General features: G+C 42.8%; 1 protein-coding gene across 1 annotated transcript in view; it reads left to right on the forward strand.

The window, feature by feature from the left end:
- Positions 1-12,310: 12,310 nt before the first annotated feature.
- TMEM233 (transmembrane protein 233) overlaps positions 12,311-27,844 on the forward strand; it is a 46,473-nt gene continuing 30,939 nt past the window's right edge. The window contains exon 1 of the mRNA XM_049865456.1: positions 12,311-12,635. Within this exon, the coding sequence (XP_049721413.1) occupies positions 12,450-12,635 (186 nt within the window). The 5' untranslated portion in view covers positions 12,311-12,449. The remainder of the gene's footprint in view (positions 12,636-27,844) is intronic.

Raw genomic sequence — 27,844 nt, forward strand, 5'->3', positions numbered from 1 at the left:
CTGCTATTGAGAAACCTTGCTTTAGAGGAAACAACTACTGGAAATCAGTCCCTGGGTGTTGCAAAAGGTTAAGTGCTCAGCTACTAACCAAAAGGTTGGCAGTTAGAATCTACCCAGAGGCACCTTGGAAGAAGGGCCTGGTGATCTACTTCTGAAAAATCACAGCCATTGAAAACCCTAAGGAGCACAGTTCTCCTCTGCAACACATGGGGCTTCCATGAGTCAGAATCGACTCCGCAGTAACTGGTCAGTTACTTTATTGGAAATAGTGAGGCGGGTGTAGGAAGAGTAAAAAGGAATCGTTTCAAGCTGACGAATAATACAGGTAAAAGAAGGAGAAAAGGAAATGGCATGAGAGTCGTGAACGTGGGCTGTGATCATCGAGGGTGTGCAGCCTGAGGGAAATCACTTACCCCCTGTCTTGGATTGAATTGTTTATATGTGTATGTACATCATTTTGTCATCTGATGTGATTTTCCTATGTGTTGTAAATCCTATCTCTATGATGATGACATGTGATTAGTGGCAGAATTCAATCTACAGGATTGGATTACGCCTTGAGCCAATCTTTTTTGAGATACAGAAGAAAGAGAAAGGCGAACAGAGAGACATAGGGACCTCATACCACCAAGAAACAAGAGCCAGGAGAGTAGTGCATCCTTTGGACCTGGGGGTCCCTGCTCTGAGAAGCTCCTTGATCCAGGAAGATTGATGACAAGGACCCTCTCCTAGAGCCGACAGAGAGAGAAAGCCTTCCCCTGGAGCTGGCAACCTGAATTTGAACTTCTAGTGTACTAGACTGTGACAGAATAATTTCTCTTTGTTAAAACCATCCCTTTGTGGTATTTCTATTACAACAGCAGTAGATGACTAAGACACACCCTTTGGATTTCACTTCATACATCTATAAAATGAAGGAAAAAAATTAAGTAAGGCTCTTTTCAGGATGGATACGTCACAGCTTAGGCAGTATTTCCCAAATTTGAAGAAACCACAGATCACTTTCACAATATATTCCAGATTGTAAGAAAGTACAATCTTTCCTATTTGAGTTTCTACTTTAATCAACGTATTTCATATTTTTTAAATGTATTTTAAAGGGAAAATATGTGTCACTACCAGTTGTTAAAAGCCATTCTTACATGCCACAATTGTAACTAAACACCATTAAAACAAAACAACGTTAGAAAACTTGATGCCATTATCTTCCAAAGACCGAGTTACAGGGCAGGTGCTCTCTTGGTTAAATGTGAGATTAATGAAGGTTAGAAGGGTAAAGGCATATTAGTACCACTCTGAGGCTTTCTCTTTAATCAGGAAGTTTGAAAGAAGGGGCAGGAGCTTCCTCTGTACCACTTTTATTAAATGGCCTTACATTCCAGCAGTGGGAGCATCTACACTTTAGACACTAATGGAGTAGTGATTGAGAGCACGAGCTTTGGAAGCAGAGCCATTTGGATCACAGGTTCAACTCTACCATTCACTGGCTGATGGATGTTAAGCAAGTGACGAAACCTTGCTAAGGTCCAGATCCTCACTGCTAGTTTTTCATAAGACCTAGGACATTGTGGTAGGCAGCCTCCAAGATGTCCTCTAATGATTGATTCACCTTCAGGCATTCATGCCCTTGAATAATCTCCTCTCCTTGAGTGTGTGCTGGACCTAGCAACTTGCTTCTAGCCAATGTTGTTGTTAGTTGCCTTCGAGTTAATTACGACTCATGGTGATCCCATGTGTGCAGAGTAGAACTTCTCCACAGGGTTTTCAAGGCTATGACCTTCTGAAAGCAGACTGGAAGGTCAGTCTTCCAAGGCACCTCTATCATTGCTAGGTGCCGTCAAGTCATCCCTGACTTATAGCAACCCCATATAACAAAGTAGAATTGCCCAGTTGCATTTTCTTGACTGCAATCTTTATGGAAAAAAAAATTCAAGCCTTGAGTTGTAATACTGAAGGATTCTATGGACAAAATATTGAACAACACAGGGAGCATCAAAAGAAGATGGAAGGAATACATAGAGTCACCGTACTAAAAAGAACCGGTCAATGCTCAACCATTTCAAGAGGTAGCATATGATCACAAAACCAATGGTATTTCTCTTTCTTAAAGTCATCCATGTGTGGCATTTCTGTTATAGCAGCACTGGATAACTAAGACAGTGCTGAAGGAAGAAATTCAAGCTGCACTGAAGGCACTGGCGAAAAACAGAGCTCCAGGAATTGATAGAATTTGAAATGTTCCAACAAAAGGATGCAATGCTAGAAGCACTCACTTGTCTATGTCAAGAAACTTTGAACGCACTACCTGGGCAGCCAACTGGAAGAGATCCATATTTGTGCCCATTCCAAAGAAAGGTGATCCAACAGAATGTGGACATTATCAAATAATATCATTAATATGACACGCAAATAAAACTTTACTGCAGCAATACATCAACACAGAACTGCCAAAAATTCAAGCCAGATACAAAAGAGGACATGGAACAATGGATATCACTGCTAATGTCAGATGGATCTTGGCTGAGGGCAAAGAATATCAGAAAGATGTTTACCTGTGTTTTATTGACTAATGCAAAGGCATTCAACTGTGTGAATCGCAACAAATTACAGAAAATGCTGCAAAAATGGGGAATTCCAAAACACTTAATTATGCTCACGCACAACCTGTACGTGGACTAAGAGGCAGTTGTTCCAACAGGTCAAGGAGATACTACATGGTTTAACATCAGGAAAGGTGTGTGTCAGGGTTGTATCCTTTCACCATACTTATTCAGTCTGTATGCTCAGCACATAATCCGAGAAGCTCAACTATATGAAGAACAACACAGCATCAGGATTGTGGGAAGACTCATTAACAACCTGCAACATGCAGATAACAAAACCTTGCTTGCTAAAAGGGAAGAGGACTTGAAGCACTTACTGAGGAATACCAAAGACCATAGCCTTCAGTACAGATTATACCTCAACATGAAGAAAACAAAAATTCTCACTAGATCAACAAGCAACATCATGATAAATGGAAAAAATATTGAAGTTGCAATGATTTCATTTTACTTGGATCCACAATCAATGTCCATGGAAGCAGCAGTCAAGAAACCAGACAACATATTGTGTTAAGCAAATCTGCTGCAAAAGACCTCTTTAAAGTGTTGAAAAGCAAAGATGTCACTTTGAGGACTAAGGTGTGCCTGACCCAAGCCATGCTGTTTTTAATCGCTTCATAATCATGTGAAAGCTAGACAATGAATAAGGAAAACCGAAAAAGAACTGATGTCTTTGAATTATGGTGTTGACGAAAAATATTGAATATACCATGTACCGCCAGGAGAATAAAGAAATTTATCTTGGAAGAAGTACAGCCAGATGCTTCTTAGAAGCGAGGATGGAGGACTTTGTCTCAACATACTTTGGATATGTTATCAAGTGGGACCAGTCCCTGGAGAAGGACAACACACTTGGTAAAGCAGAAGGTCACCAAAAAAGAGGAAGACACTCAACGAGATGGATTGACACAGTGGCTGCAACAATGGGCTCAAGCAGTGTTTCGTTCTGTTGTACACGGGGTCACTATGAGTTGGAACCAACTCAACAGCACCTAACAACGATCTTTATGGAAGCAAAATGCCAGGTCTTTCTCCATGGAGCCACTGGGTGGGTTCAGATCGCCACTCTTTCAGCTAATAATTGAGCACTTAACTGCACCACCTAGGCACTTCCTCTAGCCAAGAGAATACAGCAATAATGCTGGGATGTCACTTCAAAGATTATGTTTAAAAAGTCACAGACATCACATAAATGAAGGAGTGGCTGTATTCCAATAAAACTTTATTTACATAAACAGGCAGTAGGCCATGTTTTCTGACCACTGAGGTAGGACATTCAAGAAAGCGTGCCAGGATACAGAACAGGGTGGAAAACGTGGAGGAGCGGCCTTAAGGTTAAGCAGAATATATCTAGCATCCATTCCTTAGCCTCCACATCTAAAGAACTCCTCTGCCCCAAGTCATTATCACATTATCCTGTTTTATTTCCTTCATTACAAATTTTAAGTATCTTACATATTTGTCCACAAGAGCAGGAATCAAGGCTGTCTTGTTTGCCACTACATCCTCAACTCCTAGATCAGAGCCTGACACAGGGTAGTCCCTTAAATATTTGTTGAATTATTAAGACTTAACTAAAGTTTTTTTTTTTTTTTTAAAGTAGATATATGACACAACCTTGCTTGTTGAAAATGAAGGCAACTTGAAGCACTTACTGATGAAGGTCAAAGACTACAGTCTTCAGTATGGTTTATGCATGAACATGAAGAAAATGAAAATCCTCACAACTGGACCAATAAACAGCATATGGTAAATGAGGGGAAAAAAATCAAAGTTGTCAATGATTTCATTCTACTTTGATCAGCAATCAACATCCATGGAAGCAAGTCAAGAGATCAGATGACGTACCGTAGAAATCTACTGCAGAAGACCTCTTTAAAGTTTTAAAAAGTAAAGATGTCACTTTGAGGACTAAAGCGCACCTGACCCAAGCCATGGTCTTTTCAATCACCTTATATGCGTGCAAAAGCTGGACAATGAAAAAGAAGAACTGCATTCAAACTGTGGTGTTAGTGAAGAATGTTGACCATAGTGTGAACTGCCAAAAGAACCAACAAACCAATCTTAGAAGAAAACAACCAGAATACTCCTACGACTTTGGCTCACTTACTTTGGACACATCATCAGGAAACACCACTAGAAAAGTGCATCGTGTTTGGTAGAGGGCCAAGGAAAACAAGGGAAACCCTCAATGAGATGGATTGACATGATAGCCACAACAATGGACTCGAACACACCAATGATCATGAAGATGGTACAGGAGCGGGCAACATTTCATTCTGTTAGAGATAAGGTCATTGGAAACAGGAGCCAACCCAATGGCAACTAACAACAAAGTAGTCTGACAGGTTGACAAAAATCCAGAGCACCTGGTTTCCTTAACTTTGGTGCAAAAAAGTCTTAACGCTGCTATAACAGAAATACCATAAGTAGGTGGCTTTAACAAAGAGAAATTTATTCTCTCACACTCAAGGAGGCTAGAAGTTCGAATTCAGGGTGCCAGCTCTAGGGAGAGGCTTTCCTTCTCTGTCAGCTCTGGGAGAAGTTCCTTGTCATCAATCTTCCCCTGATCTAGGAGCTTCTCAGCACAGGAACCCTGAGTCCAAAGGATGCATTTATCTCCTGGCTCTTGTTTATTGGTGGTATGAGGTACCCACGTCTCTGTATTTGCTTCTCTCTTTTTAATATCTCTAAAGAGACTGACTTAAGACACAACCTAATCTTGTAGTTTGAGTCCTGCCTCATTAACATAACTGCCCCTAAACCTACCTCATTAATATCATAGAGGTAGGATCCACAACACACAGGCAACTCTTATCATATAACAAAATGGTGGACAATCACACAATACTGGGAATCGCAGCCTAGCCAAGTTGACACACATTTTGTGGGGGGACAGAACTGAATCTACAACAATAAAATTATATGCTCCAAGCACAGAAACTCAGCTCTCCTGCTCTAGCCACACTTAAGTGTGATTCTTGTCAACTTTATTTCAATCTTCCTAACACCCTCTCCACACCAAGCCAGCTCACCCATCACCCCCAGTGCCTCCATCATCGATTACTCTGGATTGCAATTCCACACAATAACTTTCATCCTGTCAGTCCCTAAGTGGTTTGGTGCCCAACTTCTTTAGAAATGATTCCGCTCCCTGGGACCTTGCCCCAGCTTTCCCGGTACCGTCAGCTTCCCAGCATAGTCAGCTAAAGTAGACCATCTCCATTTCATCGAATGTGGCCAGGGCATTTTCCTGGGCAGAGTGGTGAGGGAATGAAGAAAGGGAATAGGGTTGTCAGCAGGTCTAAAATCCCTGGTTTCGTTATTTTTAACATAAAAGATAATATATCCTCAAAAATATCCAATGAGAGGACAACAGTTACGGTTATCATAAAGTTATGAAAGTCATCAAAAATGATTAAAAAGATAGAGGACACTGAGCTTCTGTTAAATGTGATGGGAACATTTGCAAAGAGGTCATGTTAATAAACAACATGATAAACATAACTAATGTCACTGACCACCACTCGTCTGTCAGTTTGTCATCCTGTGGTGGCTTGTGTGTTGCTGTGATGCTGGAAGCTATGCCATGGGCATTTCAAATACCAGCAGGGTCACCCATGGGGACAGGTTTCAGCAGAGATTAGACTAAGACAAACTAGGAAGAATAACCTGGCAGTCTGCTTCCGAAAGAATTGGGCAGTGAAAACCTTATGAACAGCAGTGAAACGTTGTCTGATATAGCAAGACCAGGCAGTGTTCTGTTGTACATAGGGTTGCTATGCATTGGAACTGACTTGATGGCAACTAACAAAAACATCACTGAATTGTACACACAAAGAATTTTGAAAAGGCAATTTCTTTCATATATATTTACTACATTTAAAAAATGCTTTAAAAAATTAAGCAGAGGATCACAATGTGGAAAAGGTTTAGTACATACAGAGCATCAAGTTAAACAAAATCAGTTACAAAATTGTGCACAGACTCTGATTGCAAGTGTGCAAAAACTGCACCTGGGCATATGCAAAACTAGGAGGCGTGGAAGATGTCAGTGACTGGTATATCTAGCATTTCCGCCACTGACAGCTTTATGATTTCCATTATCATTGTTATAATATTTGTGAATTACAGCAAAACCTGTGAGAGCTGGAACTTGACAGGATTGCCTTGGTTTTTCAGGTCTCACAAGTATTCCACTTCTGACAGAGTGCAGCCTTAACCACTCTTCTATCGCTTATTTTAGTGAAAAATATTTGAGTTTTCCTTCTCTGGCAGGTTTCTGCCTTACGTGGGTTCCAGCTTTTGCAGGTTTCACCGCATTATGAGATCCCTGTGTACCTTGTCCATGAGCTAAAGAGTACGATCAACATACAGCACATTTATACCATCCAACCAGCAAGAAGACTGACAGAACAGGTGCTGTTCTTACTCTCTGGCACAGCAGAAGAGGAAAGGGGAAAGACTGCACATTAAGCCTGTGAGGGTTTGTGTTTTTCCTCTGTCCTGAATGGCTTCATTAAAAGGCATGGTTTAAGAAATAAACAGTACAGAATCGGTTTCCTCACCCCCTACTTCCTTCTCCCCCACCTCCTTTTTTTTTTTTTTTCTCTTGTGAGTAGATCAAAGTTGTTGGAAACTGGAAAGGTAGATGATTTTCTAATAATATTAGCCAAAAAGACATTGTTCTTTTGTAGCAAACCCCTGAGACCAGAGCAGTGACTTTACGACTACTCAAGGCTGGTACTTGAGACTAATGGGAAATTTGGCAGCAAATGCATTCAACCTCCTACCATTTCCTAAAGATCAGGAATCTTTCTCTTGCCTTTTTCACAAGTCAGCAGAATCTCAATCTCTCTATATCTCTTCTTTTGCTGTGGAACCCTGGATTGAAAGATTTAAGATTGAATAACTCCTGCACACACTCGTAGATTCAACATTGCCCCACTACGTATTATAGACTTAGGGGTCTGTCCGGCATTGGGAAGCTGTTCTTTGAATCCATCTCATTTTCAGCTAGTCTGTAGTCCATTGAATCTGTGATTGTTTGTTTAGTCTAAATTTTAATTTTGCCTTTGGTACATGTCCATGGAAACCCTGGTGGTATAGTGGCTCAGTGCTATGGCTGCTAACCCAAAGGTCAGCAGTTCAAATCCACCAGGCATTCCTTGGAAACCCTACGGGGCCGTTCTACTCTATCCTATAGGGTCGCTATGAGTCGGAACTGACTTGACAGCAAGTGGGTAGCAAATGGGTTTGGTACATACCTGATAATACAATGCCTCAATCAGTCAATCTGAATTCCTCTGTCCTTTCGAAGACAGACATCTACCCTATAAGATCGCAAACCACAGAGAAATAATCTCAAACGCAGACAACTGGGTACAAAAGATGCTCACCCAGCATTTTCACAGTAACAAACCAAAAAAAAAAAAAAAAACGCTACAAATAATCTCAATACTTAATGATCAGGGAATAGACACATAAAAAATAATCCATCTAATCAATGGAAAAATTATGTAGACTATAATAATATCTGCAAATAATGTTAATTCATCATATAACCTTGAGCAGAAAAAGCAGGACCAAAATTGTATAAAACCACATTTTAGTAAAGAAAAATATACACACGTAGAAAGAGAATTGGAAGGGAATAGCCTCTTATGTGTTCGGTGGTAACATACAGGTGATACCTCTTCTTACTTATACTTGTCTTCATTTTCCAGCTTTTCTAGAATATACACATATTACTGTTATATTTGGAAATAAACCTTTTAAAAGGTCAAAAGGTAAGTTGGTACACTGGGATCCAGAAACCTACAGAAAGGCTTAATGTAGGTTGGCTATTAGGTAGTCACTTTCTCTGCCCCATTTTAAAGAGGCAAAGTATTGCCACACTATTAAGCAATCAGCCAGCAGAGTTCATCCAAGAGCAATAAACTGGCCTCTCAAGAGAAAATTAGCGAAGCTCAAGAAATGAGATCTGGAAACCCCGACTAAGTGATCTAATGCCTCCCTCAAGAATCAGCACATACATATTACACTTTCTGGTGTGGGCACTTTCTTTTCCATTTAATTGCAAATGTTTCAAGCGATCCCAGTTTCACTGCTACATTTTAGACCAGTCAACAAGCTATTAATCCACCTTCCCTGACCAGAGTAGAAGAATTAAGTAAACTTCAGGGATGGCCATCTAACTCCTTCTGAGGCCTGTTGGCAGAACAAGTATTTCTACCTGTATCTGTACCTGGTTCAAGCTCTGGCACTTCCAATTAGCTATGAGACCTCACACAAGTCCCTTCATCTATCTGATCCTAGGTCTCCTCGTTTGTTGAGAGGAGACCTCTGCATCTGCCTCGCAAGGGCTGCTGTAGGGAGTAAGTGAGGTGACGCATGTGGAGAATAAATCAAGTGCATACACTAGGTGCTCAGTACATGTTTGATAACTCTGGAGTGTTGGACCAGTATTAGAGGGTTGTTTTCTTAGCAAGAAAGATAGGCCCTGCTGAGTCAACTAAAAAACCCACTTCTCATTGAGTCAGCTCCAACTGATGGTGACCCCATGCGTGTCAGAGTAGAGCTGCACTCCGTAGGGTTTTCAGTGGCTGATTTTTTTCAGAAGCAGATTGCTAGGCCTTTCTACTGAGGCTCCCCTGGGTAGACCTGAATCTCCAACCTTTCAGTTAGCAGTAAGCGTGTTAAATGTTTGTACCACCCAGGGACTCTGAATCTTTTGTAAATTCCTTGGATGACACAGGTGGGTTGGAATGGACATTAGGGTTCATGGTCTTGAAACAGCAAAATTCCATTTGGTACCCAAACCTTGCCTTAGTCACACCAACTGAATTAACCAGTCTCAGACCCCAAATACGCCTCAGAGAGCACCCACTCAGCCTTTTCACTATCGATAAGAGCCAGAATTAGAACGATGGCTATGGAGACAGGAAAAAGAACATAGGGTCAAGAGTAATGTTTGAGATTGAATCAACAGGGTTTGATGAAGAGTTCACATAGAAAGCTGAAGGAAAGAGAAGAATAATGTCCCCAAGTTCCACCTGGATAACTAAATCAACAGTTGGTTTATTCACTCAACAAATATTGGTTGAGCATCAACTAAGGGCCAGGCACTGTTCTAGGCACTGGGGATATAGCAATGAACCAAACAGAAAAAAAGAACTGCTGCCATTATGGGGCTTACCTTCTACTGGGAGCAATAAATAAGTAAACAAAGAAGAGGATTTCTGATTGGGATAACTGTAATGAAGGAAATAAGCAGGATAATGGGATAGAGGCTAAGAGTATCTAAAGCTACTTGGGATACGATTGTCACAGAAGGCCTCTCTCAGGAGGTACATTTAAGGTGAGTGTGTCCTGAGAGACAAGAAGGAGCCAACAGGTAAGGAGTAGGGGGGTGGAGGCGCATCCCAAAAAGGAGGAGCAACAGGTGCAAAGACCTTGGAGTGGGAAAAGGTGGAATGTTTGAAAATGGTGGGGGAAAGGCTAACATGCCTGAAAGGTAGTGAGAGAGAGGAGGATAGTTGGGAGATGAAGTTGGAGAGGTGGGCAGAGACCATTAACCAACAGATAAGCCTTAAGAAGCAGGTTCTTGGGGAAGACAATGAGATCACATTTGATTTGTTGAGTTTGAGGCACCTGAGGGGATCTCCAGACTAAAATCTAGGACTATATTCTAAGAACTAAAGATAGTGTTGGGATTTGAGAAATTGTTCAGCCACATCAAAATCACTGGGGTGTGCTCTGAAAAACACAGATTTCTCAGGCACCAAAAATACAGATTTTTGGGTGCCACCTGGGAAATTCTAATTCACTAGGTCCTGGTCCAGACCTAAAGATGAGTTTTTCAATACTCAAGGTAATTCTGATTTGTTCATTGAAGAAATACTTCTTACATTCCTACCATGTAAGGCAGGACAATCTAAGTGCTGGAGATACAACACTCAGTAGGCTACAGAGCCTAGTCTAGAGAAAGAATAGATGGTGAACAAGCAAACAAATTACAATGGTGATACATGCCACAGAGGAAAACAAAAGCTGGCAAACTATAGAGTTACTGTGGGAATCTACATGGGATAAACCTAAACTCTCAGAAAGTGACTTTTGAGCTGGCAGATGGGAATAAGAAGCAGTCAGCCTTGATTGTGTAAGGGAAAAGCTTTTTAGGCAAAGGAAACAGCCAGGGCAAAGGCTTAGTTGGAAACCCAGTATATGAATCCAATCTTTTCGTTTATTCCTAGTTGCTTAACCAACCAAGATGGAGGACAGGGCCTTGTGTGTTCCTCCTACAAGCTATACTAAGCACCTATCTTGTGCCAGGCACTGTGCCAAGTGCTGACACAAAGATGAGAAAGACAGTCCTCTCTCTCAGCAGGGAATTTGCTGTCAGATGAGGGAAGCAGGTAACCAAATAAATATGGTTCCATGAGGTAAGTGAGCACAACCCGATCAGTTCATGTTCTCAGAAAAACAAACGGACGATTAATACTTTTGAGAATGATGACGTTAAGCATTTGTTTTTGAGACAGTGCATGATAAACTATTTTCATTTCTTTGTTGCTCTGTCAGTTCAAAATATCTGGATTTGAGGTGAAATATTTGCAGGAGTGAATATTGGGTTTGACATACTGTATAATCAACGATGTTTGGGGGAAATAGGGACATCCTGGAGATAGCTAACATTTATTAGGTCAGCCTGGCTGGACATCAGTCTCATGGGGTACTCACAGCAATTGTCCCTATGATGTCCCAGGGATTGTTATTATTATTCCCTTTTTACAGATGAAGAAAGTGGGGTAGTGAGATGAAGGGACTATCCTGAGGTCACTCAAGTAAGACATGGCAATCCCCCAGCTCCATCTGGGTTTGGAGTCTCACTTCTAGTCCCTACCGCCTCCCATGAGTTGCTTCGAAACTGCCAGGATTGCTACCCTTACCTCATTTCTCAAACCATATCCTTCTCTCTTCTCCCCAACCCTCTGATGTATCCATCTGAGTTGTCTACACCAACCAGATCTACCAGGGCCTCTCCCCATGGTCCTTTAGGTGGTAATGTGGAGGGAGAAGTCCTTGTGTCCACTGTTGGGGAGAAGTGAGGGGCACCAGGGCATTGCTCTGTGCCCCAGTACCTGGCTGTACAGGGCCCCAGTGTGGGAAGGGACCCACCCACAGCTCTGCATCCCTATCCCTGCCCACCTGTGGAGGAAGAGCGATTACCGGGCTCAGTGTTTAAGCAGAAAAGGGGTTTGAGGCAAGGGAGGGGAATTAAATGACTCAGGTTCCAGAAAATTAAGGTAAATGGTTAAAGACAAGAGAAGTGGTACAGACTGTAGATAGGATGGATCCAAATGTATTCAAATTCAAATTCAATGATATTAAAAAGAAAAAAAAAAACCGGGCTGGCCACGTTCAGTCTGCTGGCTGGGCAGTTCGCAACTTAACGGGCCTTCCAATACCCTTCCCCCTCCCCCCCCCAGCTGCCTTTTATTCCAGACTTCTCAGTGGGAGTCGGGTTGTGGGTTAGATGGTCTCTGGGTGTATCTGTCAGGGAGTGAGGTGTCTTGGTCTGTCTTTCCCCCTCGGTTTGGCAGACTTGCTGGCTCCCTCTCTTCTCCGCCTCCCCCCACTCCCTCCCTTCCTCCTCATGAAGAGGCTCTTGGCCGGGTCCCGAGCCCTGGCGAGTGCAGGCAGAGGACGCAGGAGGGGTGAGGTCACGTCTCCCGAGTCCCACGCACCGGGGCTTTTCAGAGCCTTGCCACCATCGGGCGGCCAGAGCCCCAGACTGCGCCGACCGTGCGCTCCTCTGCCCTCTCAGCGCCACCAGCCTCGCCGATGTCTCAGTTGGCCCCCAGTTCGGACTTCAAGAGCGCTCTGGACAGCAGTCCTGAGGCCAATACCGAGGATGAAAAGACCGAGGAGGACCTGCTTAGGCCCAAGAACTACCTGTGGCTCACCATCATCTCGTGTTTTTGCCCTGCGTACCCTATCAACATCGTGGCTTTAGTCTTCTCCGTCATGGTGAGTGGGTTACGGCAGCCGGGGAAGGAAGACAGGGACCGAGCGCGCTCTCCACGGCTCCCTAACTCTCTGTCCCACGCTCCCTGGGTGCTCTTGTTCTCTGCGCCTCCTCCTTTCCTCTCTCAGGCTCTTGGGGACTTTCCCCCACAGCCATCAGCGCCTCCACTGTGTTCCTTGTGGGACTCAGAGCCTTGGCCAAACCTCCCCGAGACCCACTTTCCACTTCTCTCCAGCGCCCATCGTGCACTCACTCTCCAACACAACAAAGTTCTTCCGTGGACTTAGCTGCTTCTCTCCCTGCCTCGTCCAGCATTCCCAGGCACTCCTCCGAGTCTGCTCAACCCCCGATTCCAGAACCCGAGAGCACACCACACTGGAACGCAAGGGCGAGTCCCCTGCTCCCTGTCCCTCTCTCTGCCGTGCCCCCTGCTCCCAGGCGCCCTGGAATCTCTATATCTCTAGCATATAGTCCTTCCTCTGCTGCGCCCTGGGCACCACCTCAGCCACACTCTCCGAGGATCCCCAGGGGATCCCTGATGTGTCCCCCCTCCCACCTCCCTTGCTTTGGCTCGCTCTCTATAGAAACCAACAGTTCCTTCCTGCTTCTTCCAGGTCCAGTTCCCTCTCCTTGCCTCTCTCCAGCAACACTTCCTTCCTCTTTCCAGGGCGCCAGAGGCTAATTCACACCCGCTCTTCTCCCAGTGCCCCTTTCACTTGCAAAGTGCTGCACTCCTCTCTTTCTTTTACTCTTTCTACCCCAGTTCCTTCCCCATTTGCTGCATACAGACCCTATCCTCACCTCTTTTGGCAACCCCAAAGGGCTTCCTGGCACCCTTCAGCCATTCTCTCCTGTGCCCAGTGCTCCTGGGAATGCCCTGGGGACTCCAGGCTCAGTGCCACTCGGTGCACCCACCACACAAACACACCTGCCCCCAAAGCTGCACGCCTCTGTGGAGGAGAGGCCCCTGATGATTCTTCTAGTCTTCCTTTCCGGAGCTCAGCTCCAAGGCCCTCTTCAGCCCACGTAGGAACTTCCAGGCGAACCCCAACAGAAGAGGAAGGAGCATTCGTGAAGTCCTCACCTTATTGACTGGGGCAGCTGGCCCAGGGGTGATGGTTGGGCGAGACTCAGGCCCAGACTGTCCCTGGACAACCCTTGCAGTGTGCTCCCTCCCCACCAGCCAGGCAGAGACCAGGTGCAGCTCACTGAAGATCCCAAGAGTCCCCCACCCTCTCAGTCCGCTTAGTCCACTTATATCTGCTATGAGTGGCACCATGTTCCCTTTGTGGGTACCCACAGGGACCCCATTTGCCCTTCCCCAAAAGCCTTTTGTAGGCTGTGTCTGCCCCATGCTTGGTGAAGTACAAGCGTGCAGCCACTCAAGTTCCTACTGCCTGGGTTCAAATCAGGTTCAAATTTCAGTTCCCCCACCTATGATCTCTGGCAAGTCACTGCGTCTCTCTGAACCTCCATCTTTATGTCTATACAATGGGAAGAATGATAGTTCCTGTTTCTTAGTGGTGTTGTGAGCGTTAATGAGAATCATTGCAAAGTGCTTAGAACAGTGCCCTCCTATGTCACTCCATGAGGCCTTCACTGAACACTGCTTAAAACTGAAACCCCCCAGACCTATCCCTCTTCCCATCTGGCATACCATCTACTTTATTTATTAATGTTTATCGTCTGTGTCCATCAGCAGATTATAAACTCTATGACGGCAGGGCTAGCTGTCAGTGTTGTTTGCTGTGTACCCTCAGCACCTAGAACAGAAGCTGGCCCATGGCCGATGCTCAATAAATATTATAAAATGTATGAATGAATGGTGTTAATGGATGGTGACATCTGCTCTGCTCTGCTGCTATTCCTCCTACTGGCATCCCAGAAGCCAAGGAGGCATCAGGTTCCTTAGCCAATTTCCTCCCTTCCTTCCTCTCCCCAGATATCCGGCTTGAGTTTTGTTGTTGTTGTGGATGCAGAGAAGCTAGAGTGGACGTGGCAGCCAAATTCCCCAGGCAGCGGCAGACTCTCTGGCTGGCAGTGGTGCGCACACTCCATTCTGGTTTCCCCCCTGCCCTCACCATTTAGGGAAATGCATGCAAAAGCTTTTTCCCACTGGTCTGAGATCTGCTAACACTCCAGCTGGTGGCAACAGGTTGGATACTAAGGATGCCACTTGGTGTGTCCTGGAGGATGAAGTTCATATGCACTTTGAATAGGAAACGTTTTCTTACCTCTTTACCCTAGTCCCTCCCCCTCCAAGCTTTTTTCAATAGTTTTATAGCCAGAGAAACCATTCTGGTGTTAGAAAACAGACACTGGAGTCAGAAAGTTAACTATGGACAGGTTACCACCTTTACACCCTTGGTTTCTTTATAAAATGGGAATATGAAAAGTGTTTTAAGTTGAATCAAACTGTTGTAAGGATGAAACAAAATCAAACACGTTAAGCATCCAGGACTGTGCTAGTAAGAGCAATAATTGTCAACAGATGAATAGATTTGGAACCTGGAGACACAATATGTCACATATGAAAACAAACATATCAAATAAAGGAAACCAATCCCCACTACACGCCCTCTAAGGTACTGGAAGGGTTTTCCCACTGAGAAAAGTACAGTTCCGGGAGGAGCAAGTTTGGCCACAAGGATCCCAAAGTCCAAAAGACAAACAGAAAAAGGAAGACTATTTAGAAGGAAGGTGGCCAACAAGCTGCTACCAAGCATGTTTGGCCTGGAAGTGTCTTTGATGTTCAGTCCTGACTATTTTCAAATCACACTTATCTGTAATGTACGGTAAGTTTAGGCACAACTACTAATTAATAGTCTTCAGTTGGGGATGATACCATTCTCCAAAAAGGCATTTGGAAATGTGGGGGAGCATCTCTGTTGGTCCCAGCAATTGGGAGTGCTACGGGAAGTTTGTAGGAAGGCCAAGGGTACTAATGGTCTGTAATGCTGGGATTGTCCTCCCAAAGAAAAATTCTCCCATCTCAAATGCCTTGCTAACTGAATGGAGCACAGTTCTACCATGACACACATGGGGTCTCCATGAGTCAGAATTGATTCTCAAGGCAGTTAACAACAACAAAGGCCAATAGCATTCCAACTAAGAAACGCTGTCAGATGATGCAAATTGATATAAACATAAATGTAGGGAAAATATTGACAAGGGTCAAAATAACTAGCTCCCAGGACTGTAAAAAGAGCCTGCAATCTCAAAAAAATCAATCTTTATTTATTAAATCAAGTCTGAGAAAGACTCCTATAAAAATACAAAGTTGGAGTAGGGGCTGGAGAATAATAGAACTGCCTTAAAATGTACTGATTTGCAAAGAATGCTCAGGTGTAGGTATTCTTTCCACCTCCCCATGTGGAGCCAGGGGAGCCTTAGGAGTTGTTAGGAACCATATCACAGATCAGATCCTGTACAACACAACTTGTTATACTGGAACACTGGTGTGTTAGGCACCACCAGCAGTAGGGACAGCAAAGTCTTTTGCTTCTCCGCATATGAAAGTTGGTATGTTGAAAGTGAATTTAACCTATATTCAATTTTAGGGATACATATCCCAAGAATTTCCCCCCAAACAGGGCCAGTGCAATCCCATATCGCCCCTTCATGTGAACTTGAAAATGACACCCTTCCACCGTGGAGACACAGACCTGTACCAGGGCACACAGCTTGGTTAAGAGGAGTGCAAGCTGGCTTTCAGGCCTTTCTCATCATGTCCCCACCATCCATCCTGGGCTGGTGGCGTTAGCTGCCAGAGAGTCAGCCCCCAACTCATGGCCACCCCATGCACAACTGAACACGAACTGTTGTGATCTATAGGGTTTTCATGGGGTAATTTTCCAATGTAGATCACCAGGCTTCTCTTCCTAGTCTGTCTTAGTGTAGAAACGCCACTGAAACCTGTTAAGCATCACAGCAGCACGCAAGCCTCCAGTGATAGATGGGTGGTGGTTACACTTGAACTGCATTTGCCAGGAATCAAACCTGAGTCTCCCACATGGAAGGAGAGAATTCTACCACTAAACCATCTCTGCCCTCCATCCTACGCTGTTTATTCAGTCTGAAAGGCACCCCCAAAATTTTCTAGTATGTCTCTTAATCCAGGCAAAAGAATGTTTATTCATTCAACAAATGTTTTCTGAGCTGCTATGATGTGCCAGGTTCTGTTCCAGGTCTTGGTATACTCCTTTACCTCTAGTGAAAGGTAAACAAGATAGGCAAAGTCTCTGCCCTCCTGGATCGGGAAGAAGAGAGGTTCCAGGAAAGGTGCAGAAGGGTTGACAAACTTAGAGTGCGCTCCATTTGGTTTCGTAGCTGGAGGCCGGTCTATCCCTGAAGACTTGAGCTGAATGCCTGCTGAGCCTCCATTCGTGATGACTTTCGTGATACAGTCATTTGCGCAGTTGAACCAATTACTGTGTGTGTGGATACATGCTAGCCAATGACTTTTGATTGGATGTTTATAAGCCTTCTTTAATCAGAACCTCCTCTCCACCACATCTACAGAATCTGTCTAGAGATCAACCACTGAGGTTCAAGTTCTTTTCTCATATTTGCTATGTATGTGACTTCATGCAAGTGTCTCAACCTTTCTGAGGCTTGATTTCTTCATCTGTAAAATGGGGGTTGGGCCTACCCAACTGCTGTTGTGGAGGTTAAATGATAAATGTTAAAAGTTCTCAGTTCACTGCCTAGAACACAGCCAGAACTTAATATTAATGACGACGATGGTGATGATGACGTGCATATTTTGAGAATACAAGCCATTATCTTTTCGAGTAACAGTTTCCTGCTTTTATTGAGACTAGCAAATTTTATAAGAATAAAAGCAAAAACCAATAAGCATGTCACTGTTGCAGCCCGAAGATAAATATTAATGCTAAACTGAAATACAACAAAATCAACAAAGAGGACATCTGGTTAAGAATGGAGTATTGATCATACCTGTTTTTCTCCACTCCTTTCTCAAAACCCCTTAAAATAACACTAAGCGAATAAAAAAGGAATATAAGCACTCAATGACAAAGTAGAAGAGATTAGAGAGGCTACAAAATCTTAAAAGATGGCAAAAGCTATGTTTGAGCATTGAATAATTTTACAGAGTAGATGAGACTAAAATCTAAATTCTGCGGAGAAAGAAATCAACAGGAAGAAAGTCAATTTTCCCTGCTACACTCTAGAAAGCCTCAGGAATTTGTGTCAGAATCAACTCGACAGCAACTGGTTACTGGAGATATCTTCGTTGAAGGTAGGAATGAAGGGTAGAGCTGAAGACAGGAGGAAACTTTGAAAGTCTGTTCCAGAAGTACTTAGACTACTGGAGACTGTCCACCATGCCATGCAGCCAGGCACTGACTTCCTCACCAAGTCTGGCAGAACATGGACGTCTTGCTCTTTCTGGTAATAGTAAACAGAAACGCTCTAGATACCAGGCAAAGGTGAGAGCTGAGCTGCAGTGCCCGAGTGAAATGAGGGGATTAATGTAAAATCTGCATATTAAACAGTGAAGCCCCCAACTTCTGCCCCCTCTTGGCTCCTATACCCTGGCCATCCAGATAAGAGATTGGAGAATTTCACTTCAAGGATGTGACCAGCCCAAGGGAAAAAAAAACTACAAACACAAACATTTTAGAGACTTCCAGAGAAATGAGTGAATCCCCATCTAATGGCCTCACAGGATGACCATCAGTTAAGAAGCCAAAACCTAACATACAAAAGCAGTTTTTCAGTGTCTCACTTTTAAACATGAAGAAGCAGCCAAAGATCATCAAACATTTTGAGGATGCCTACGAAATGAGACAAAAAAATAAATAAATAAATGATGAGAAAGGAAATGTAAGGAAACAATGTAAGTAGAAGGAAACTTCGAAAACGGATTTTTTAAAAAATAGCCACGAAAACTTGAGAATCATTACAGGAAATCTAACATCTAGCCAACAGGAGTTCCAGAAAAAAAAAAAAATGGAAGGGAATAAAGTAGCGAATAAATAATACAAGAAAATTTCCCAGAACTAAGCACATAAATTTCCACAGTAAAAGAGTCCCTAAATACCCAATAAAATGGATGACACAAGCCCTATAGCAAAGCACACTATTGTGACATTTCAGCAACTTAAAGATAAAACTTCTCTCTGATCCTACAAGCTTCCAAAGAGAAATATGCCTGGCATCTGCCTTTTCTCAGAAAACTATGAAAGGATGTGCACCCCTCAAATAAAAGAGTAAACCAAGAAAGAGAAAGACATGGAATTTAGAGAAAGGGATCCAATGCAGAAAAGATGTAAAGAGAAATCCTCCTCAAAACAAGGCAACTGGGTTCATAAGCCCACAGAAGATGCAATTAATAACAGATTACTGGAAGCCATTGTCACAATCCATGGTCGTGGGCTGGAAGAGTAAGCCACAGATCTGCCCAAAGCCTGACCACACCTGCTCCTGGATGGCAGGATCTGTGATCAAAAAGAAAGAAAAGGCCCACAAAACAAAAGACAAACCAAACTGATGTCCTTTCCACCTCACCCAGGCTCCACCAGGGAACTGTTCATCCATCAAAATTATGTTTCTAAAGGATTTCAATTAGGTTTAGAGTGAAGTTGTGTTGTTTTTTCCCCCGCTTTTTGTAGTCAGGGTAGAACTTGGAAATAACAATTCCGGAAATAACCCAGAGGTCTTAACAGTACCCACAAGTTGGGGCTCTGAATGCTGAACATAGTTTATTAGGTCTCCTTAAGCCCATCCGGCTCTTTCCACATGACTGTCATCTGAGAAATGGGATATTGCCATAATATATAATATTATGGGCCCCTTTGACTTACTTCTTATACATTTCTACCTTTGAAGCTCTGAAGGGCATTAAGATAGTTTCAGACCATACAGATCTTGCCTGAAGCGTGTCACTGTTTGAAAGTTCTGTTTTAGATATACATCTTGCCCCAACAGCCCCTACCTTGCTGCTTTTGTAAGTCTCACCACTATGTGAGGGAGGGTGGTCGCTGGCATTTTTCATTTGCTAATCAAAATTTTTTTTTTTTAATCAAAATTTAAACTGCTTTACAGTCCTTTCAGTCCTGGATCCTTGGAGGTACCGGCTATATCTATTTCAAGATGTTAAGTGTGTTCTTACAAAAGAAAACATTTAAAATGCCATTCTAGTTTACTGATGAAATGATACAATGACTGAATTTGTCATAACATAATACGGATGAAAAATACAGATAAACAATTGGCCATGAATGGATGGTTGTTGAAGCTGGATTATGGGAACATGGGACCAAGGCCTAGGACAGTGTCTAGCACATAGAAACTCAATAAATGGTGGAGTAGATGGATAGATGGATGATGGATTGATCGAATGAGGATCAATCAGTCAGTGGACTGATGAATCAATGGATCGATGGATTGACTGAACATGCCTATGGTATGCACTGAGGGTAAGGCGATGAACAGGACAAACAAGGTCCCTGCCCTCATGAAGCTTACAGTTTTGTGAAATAGAATTTAAAAAAAAAATTTTTTTTGAAATATAATACATACAATTAATTGGGCATTTATGTCTCAAACACTGTGCTGAGTGTTTTACATGCTTGATCCACCCAACAACCAGTTATTAATATTAACAATACTATTGTTAATATTATTTCAGATAAATCCTGCTAATGTCACCTCAGATAAGAAAGCTGAGACTCAGAGTGATGAAGTGCTTTGTTCAAGGTCACACAGTTAGTTAGTGTTAAGAACTAGGATTGGAGCCAGGTCTTTCTAACACCTGAGCCTGTGCTTCTCTCCACCACCCTTGTCTACCTGGTGAACACTCCATTCGTCTTTCAAAGCTCAGAAGGAAAATCACCTCCTATATGAAGCCTTTCTTGACTGCTCGCCCACTGTATTCTGAACAGATTTCACCCAGTGCATCTTTACTTCTTTGCACTGATTTGTATAGGGGAGCCCCTTGAGGTTGCCCTGTTAGCACCAGCACCAAGCCCAATGCCAGGCACATAGTTGGCATGTAACAAATGTTTGATGAATGAATAAATGAATGATTAATGGCTACAGAGACCTAAGCCTGTTCCTACCTTTATCTCTAAGAATTCCCTTCTCTTCCTTAGCTGTGCACTGCATTTCTGCCAAAACGTTTTCAAATACATCCAGGCTAATGCCAGGGGTCACTGAGAAGTTGTCCAAGGCTTGGTTCCCAAGGATAATTTCCCTGGCTGGTCTGCAGCTTACCAATACCCTCACACTGCAGACCAAGGGGTCCACATTTGGAAATTGGTCTTTATTCTCAAGTTACTAGTCCTAAGGATGATACTCTTTGATTCAAAGCCCCTCATCCAGTATTGTGATGCCTCCTGAGGGTGAGCATGAACATACCTGAAAACCTCTAGGTCACATGTTCAGAAATTTAGCCTGAGTTTCCAAAACCATGCTTCTCACACAATTGGTTCTGCCCGATATTAATAAGTCTTACAAAAAAATTGAGAAATGAAATGCTTAGGTAACCAAAGGGGAGCTGGTTCCTTTCCTTCAGGCTTCTCAGAGCCTTTGTCAAGCCACTGTGCCATGTGACTCTTTAATGGAACAGCATAGCATGGGCATTTACTAAGCATGTTTCCCAGGATCCTTCAATCCTAAGGCTTATAGTCCACAGAATACACTTTGGGAAACACTGTCCTTAGTGATACATTTGTTCTCATATTTAATGAGTAAACCCACTGTTGATATGGGGTATTGCAGAGCGTTCCATTCTGAACATTCTTGGCTCGCAAAACCCACCACTCGCCTTTCTCCCAACACATATGTTTTCAACGGGTCTCATCAACCAAACTTTGCTGATTTTCATCCTGCCTCATTCTCTGTATTCCTACAGGTGAAATTAGGGACCTTGTCTTTCCGTTTTCTTGACTTTCTATATCGTATCTCTTACTTCCCAAACTGAAGGAGACCTCCTATATTTAAACTCCCTCTTTCGATAACTTTATTTGTTCTTTGTTCTGGGTAATTCTGATAGTGTGGTATTTCTATTACTGGTGCTATTATTATTATTACATGGGTACAGATCTTTTTAGTTTTCAGAGCATTTTCATATCAACACAATTGCACTTGTTCCTCACAAAATCCCAGCAAGGTAGGCAAGAAAGCTGTTCTTCCCATTTATCCATGAGGAAACTGAGACTCAGAAAGGCAGCATTAGAGAACAAAATCAAATGCGACAGTTCTTATCCTCATGGAGTCTATTGTCTAGTCTCTTGATGCATTATAATCAGATGGCTATGCCTTCCCTGACTTTTACTCTCGTTTTGATCCCTTGATAGGAACACAACTTTGATGTTCAGAGAGCTTTCTCTTTATTTGTCCCATCAATAGGAGAAGCAATCAAGGCTGGCAGAATTCCTCTCTAGCTTTTGGGCTTCAATGATAGACAGGCAAAAGGACAGTTCTCACTTGTCCTTGAGGATATTTATGGAGAGAAACAGACCAAAAGCTCAAGGAGGCAGACAAGCATGAATGAATGAACAGTGATGAAGAAGTCCAGTCTTAGAATTCCTAGCACTACCTTGGACAAAGACACTTAAGAGCAAACAAAATTTAAACAAGAAATCCCAAAGTCACCTGAAAACGCAGACATTATTACTAAAAATATTTACTCACTGCCTACATATGCCAAGGTATTTTGATGGAACCTGCCATCTAGGTTTGGAAGCTAAGACAATACTCATCTATATAAAGAAAGTCTTTACACCTGGACAAAAGTACCTCAGACTATGCTGAAGCACTAAAGTAAGCCTACAGGTATGTGTGACTGAGTGAGTGCGTAGGTGTGCACACAGAATGAGAACCTCACGTTATCTCCCATTGGCCAAATATGGATTAGAGATAAAGGGGTGAAGGAGATGGGAATGGTTTTGATAGATGGAAAAGGTGATTTGAAGAAAAGGGAACATGTTCTAAAATTAGAATTTCGACGACAACTCAATAGATCAGAATATTGGCATACTCACAACCAGAAAAAAAAACCAAACCCACTGCTGTCGAGTCGATTCTGACTCATGGTGACCCTGTAGGACATAGCAGAACTGCCCCATAATGTTTCCAAGGAGTGGCTGGAGGATTCGAACTGCCAACCTTTTGGTTAGCAGCCATAGCTCTTTAACCACTGTGCTACCAGGGCTCCATACTCACAACAGCAGCCAAAAATTTAAAATAAATAAATTTAAGATCATGCAACATCTACATGAAGAACGCTTCACCCAGAAAGTAAAATTAAAAAAAAAAAAAATTAACTAAATGGAGAAGCACTCATCCCAGTATTAAGTATGAAGTGACCTATAAAATGAGTTAACGAACGTGAGGCACAGAGCCTGGCACAGAGTAATGGCTTCATTAATATTATTTATTGCTGTTGCTGCTGCTGCTGTTCTAATTTTTTGTTATAATAAATGTAAAAAATTGGAGATGGATAGAAATATTAACTAAGTAAGTTCTAATACATCTTTTAATAGCATGGACTATTATACACACATCCATTAAGAATCATGCTTTTGAAGAATATTTTAAGATACAGGGAAATGCTTAAGATAAAAGATGAAATAGGAAAAAATAGAATATAAATTATATGAACAATGAGATCCCATATTTGTTATCAGTGAAGACTGCCCATATCCACATGAACATGCCTAGGGGAAAAAAGATTGGGAAGAAATGTTCCAACATGTCAACAATGGTTTTCTCTAACTGACGGGATTGTGGGCTGTTATAACATAAAGGTTAAGAGCACAAACTCTAAACTCTTTTCAGGTCCACCAGGGTTTGAATTCTGCGTCTACTACTTACTCTTATAGGACATTGATCAAGTTACATAACCGCGCTCAGCCTTGGTTTCCTCATCTATAAAACGGAAACGATATCACTTACCTTCAGGGGATTGACGTCTGAAATAAATGGGATGGTATATGCAAAAGGCTTGATAAGTTCTGGCTAGTAAATTTCCAAATTTTCTACAGTAAGTATACATGTCCTCATTTCTAGTCAGAAATAAGCATTTTTCTAAAGACAATAAAAAGAAAAACCTTCAGAGTAAAAGAGGGAGGGGTTAGTAAATGGGAGAATCCTTCTCCATCTCAAAAGGAGATTCTGGCTCTAAATCATCTATCACTATATTATTTAGAGCTGAAATGGTCATCACATTTTTAACTCAACACAAATGCTGTTATAGTCTTCAAAATCTCTTAGGGCAGAGAAACTATAACTTAGCACAGTTCCTGCCACGAAGTAAATGCCTTGAAAATGTCAGCAGTTTTCTTGTTGTTTTTGTCCCAATCCCAGTGTTTGTTTGTTTGGGGGGGGGGGTTGTTTTGTTTTGTGTTTTAAACAATGAAATGGTGAGAAATAGCTCTTCCTCCACCCAAGCAGAAGCTTACCTCCAGTTACATAAGCCCACTTTTTGTTGGTTCTCCCAACTGTAGAGGACATCTGATGCCCACTGTCATGGATTGAATTGTGTCTCCAAAAAATATGTGCCAACTTGGTTAGACCATGATTTCCAGTATTGTGTGGTTGTCCTCCATTTTGTGATTATAATTTTATGTTAAAGAGGATTAGGGTGGGATCGTAACACCCTAAGGTCACATCCCTGATCCAGGGTAACGGGAGCTTCCCTGGGGTGTGGCCTGCACCACCTTTTATCTCTCAAAAGACAAAAAGGAAAGGGAAGCAGTGCTGGGAGCAGAGGGTACCCTTTGGACCCAGGGTCCCTGAGCAGAGCAGCTCCTAGTGGGGCAGGGGGAGGAAGGGGGCAGAGATTGATGAGAAGGCCAACAGAAGGAGAAAGGATTCCCTGCAGCTGACACCCTGAATTCGGACTTTTAGCCTTCTTTACTGCGAAGAAACAAATTTCTCTTTGTTAAAGCCACCCACTTGTGGTATTTGTTATAGCAGCACTAGATGACGAAGACGCCCATGCTCCTCGGGAAAATTCTCATGTTTTTGAAAGACACGTGGCTCATAATCTTCCCTTGAGCCCCACAGTCTCCCCAGTAGGAATCTAAAAACAGAAGGAAATGGCAGACACCAGAGAGAATGGTTCCCCACTTCAAACATCCCATGCACCCCCGAAAAAGTCTCTTCCACATTCTCATTCAATTGTGGCAGGACCCAAGGTGATGGGGCAAGAGAGCTGAAATATATGTCAGCAAGGGCAAAGACAGAGGAAAGCCTGGGTCACCAGCCTTCTAATACAATTATGGCTGTTCCCTGGCCCCTGCCACTATGGTACGAATCTGCTTGGAGTACCAGTTAGCTCTGACGTTCTAAAAGAAAACATGAGAGAAAGAATTCAGATGACAGCTTGAAGTCAACATGAAGAATCATCATTGCTTGAGCATATAATGGGATGCTGGGCCTCAGAGAAGGTTCCACAGTACTTGGGAAACTCTGCCGCCATTCCCCAAGGATAGAAAGCAGGAGGGAGCTCATCCCACATTAATTCATTCATTTAATCATTCAACAACTTTTAAACACCTACTATGTGCCAGTGGAGCCCTGGTGATGCAGTGATTAAGATCTTGGCTGCTAATCATAAAGGTTGGCAGCTCAAATCCACCAGCCACTCCTTGGAAACCATGTGGGGCAGTTCTACTCTGTCCTATAGGGTCGCTATGAGTTGGAATTGACAGCAACAGGTTTGTTTGTTTTGGTTTGGACTATGTGCCGGGTACTGGGACAGCCCTGGAGATGAATACCAGCTTTGTACAGCTGACATTCTGGGCACCTGTAAGCTATTTGGTTCAGCAAATTAACTACTTCTCTTTCCCTCAAGAATTCTGAACCAGTTGAGAAAGAAGACACAGGAAACACACAGATGAGCTGTTTGGAGAACATGGCTTCAGATCCATGCCCAAAGGGGCTTGCTGACACTCAGCCCCCAAATTGGACAGGTTTACCCTGCCCTCCATGGGCAGCACTGGACAAACACAATCTTCCCCAAATACAACAGTCAAGATCTTAGCTCTCCAAAGGAGAATGAAGAACACCAAAGACACAAGGTAATTATGAGCCCAAGAGACAGAAACGGTCATGAAAACCAGAGACTACATCAGCCTGAGACCAGAAGAACTAGACGGTGCCTGGCTACAACTGATGACTGCCCTGACAGGAAACACAACAGAGAACCCCTGAGGCAGCAGGATAGCAGTGGGATGCAGACCTGAAATTCTCGTAAAAAGACCAGGGTTTTTCTGGGAATGGTCTGAGTGAGACTAGAAGGACCCAGAGGTCATGGTCCCCAGACCTTCTGTTAGCCCAAGACAGGAACCATTCCCAAAGCCAACTCTTCAGACAGGGATTGGACTGGACTATGGGATAGAAAATGATACTGGTGAAGAGTGAGCTTCTTGGATCAAGTAGACACAAGACACTGTGTTGATATTTCCTGTCTGGAGAGGAGACGGGAGGGCAAAGGGGGTCAGAAGCTGGCCAAATGGACGAGAAAAGAGAGAGTGGAGGGGATGAGTGTACTGTCTCATTAGGGAGAGAGCAATTAGGAGTATGTAGCAAGGTGTGTATAAATTTTTGTATGAGAGACTGACTGGATTTGTAAACTTTCACTTAAAGCACAATGAAAATTAAAAAAAAAAAAAAAAAGAATCAGCCCAGATCCTGCAGCCTCAGCTAGTCTTATATGTCCCCAACCCCCTTGGTGTCTTGGTAAAAGTACTTCGAGTAGGAAGTTTACTGCAACCCTAGAAATAACATCTTCTTAATTACAGAAATCCAGGAAGGCAATCTTGAAAAAGATGTAAAATTAAGGTTAAGAGTATGATTAGAGATAATGAAGAAACCAGCTCAAATCCACGGTACTAGAACTTTTGTAAACAGTTCTCTAGTGTAAGTGTGACAGTTTTTGTGTGTTTTGCAATCACTGTTATATTTTGTAATCAATGTGATGTTTTGTATGTTTGGCGTATTTGGAAGGAGTGTTTAAAATATTTAAGAGAATAAAATATACTAAGCTTGTGGATTAAAAAAAAAAAGATCTTAGCTCTCAAGGAACTCACATCTGAGTGGGAGAAGACAGACCATAAACGAGTTAGCATATAAACAAGACTGAGAGAATGATAAATGCTATGAAGAGAATAAATAGGGAGATATGAGAGAGAAGGAACAGTGAAGTCAGGTGGGTGAAGAAGAGATTCTACTTTAGAAATTTGGCCAAGGATAAGAAAAAGGCAGTCATGGTACGATCTGGGCAGAGTGACCAGAAAAGTGAAAAGGTCCTGGAGGTGGAAACCAGCTTGGTGTGTTCCAGGGACATATGCTGTGTCCTCTTTGTTATCCACTGAACATGGGTTTAACTCCCCTAGGAAGGAATTCCAGGATAGGCCACATAATAGAGCTAACGCTTCTGTTACCCAGTCGGGTGACACTCAAGACCTCTTAACAGACCATTACTTTGCCCTGGTCTCAAGCCAGCCTGCTCCCACATTTAGCACCAATTCTTGGTTTCCTCTGACTTCACTCCTCATTAGAAACTAGAACAATTCCTCAAAGCTCAGTTGGCTGCTGAAGAAGCAGAATCTATTCTTATCTGGGTCCCAGTTTCGCTAGGCCTTACTTTGAGTTATAACTGGAGATCATATTAAAAATAATAGCCCAGGTTTCACTGTTTCTTCACATTTCCTGCTAAATCAGAAACTCAACCCCTACACAACTCCCTTTTATATTTCCAAGTGCTCACACAAAAGTCTAATGAGACAACTGTAATATGCACAGGACCTGGCTGCTGCTGTCAGCAGGCATTAAGGGAATCATCAGGCATTCTTGGGCTGTTTCCCAGCCCTGCCACCATCCTTTGCCAGGTTCCCCCAACTTCCCCTGCACACTGCCATGAGCCCACTGGAACTCTCAGGTGCAAAAGCTTTGCCACTGTGCCTTGGTTTTTCTTAAATGTACAATTTAGTGGCTTTTAGTAACTTTATAAGATTATGCAACCATTAAAAAAAAATGCAATCATTACTACTATCTAATGCAAGTAAGGTTCCATCATCTCAAAAACAAATCCCATACCCATTAGCAGTCATTCCCCATCACCTCTCCCCCAAGCCCGTGGAAACCACTTATCTACTTTCTGTCTCTATAGATTTACCTACTGTGGACATTTCATGTAAATGGTATCACACAATATATACCCTTTTGTGAATGG

This window comes from Elephas maximus, chromosome 22, assembly GCF_024166365.1.
Source record: "Elephas maximus indicus isolate mEleMax1 chromosome 22, mEleMax1 primary haplotype, whole genome shotgun sequence".
NCBI lineage: Eukaryota > Metazoa > Chordata > Mammalia > Proboscidea > Elephantidae > Elephas > Elephas maximus.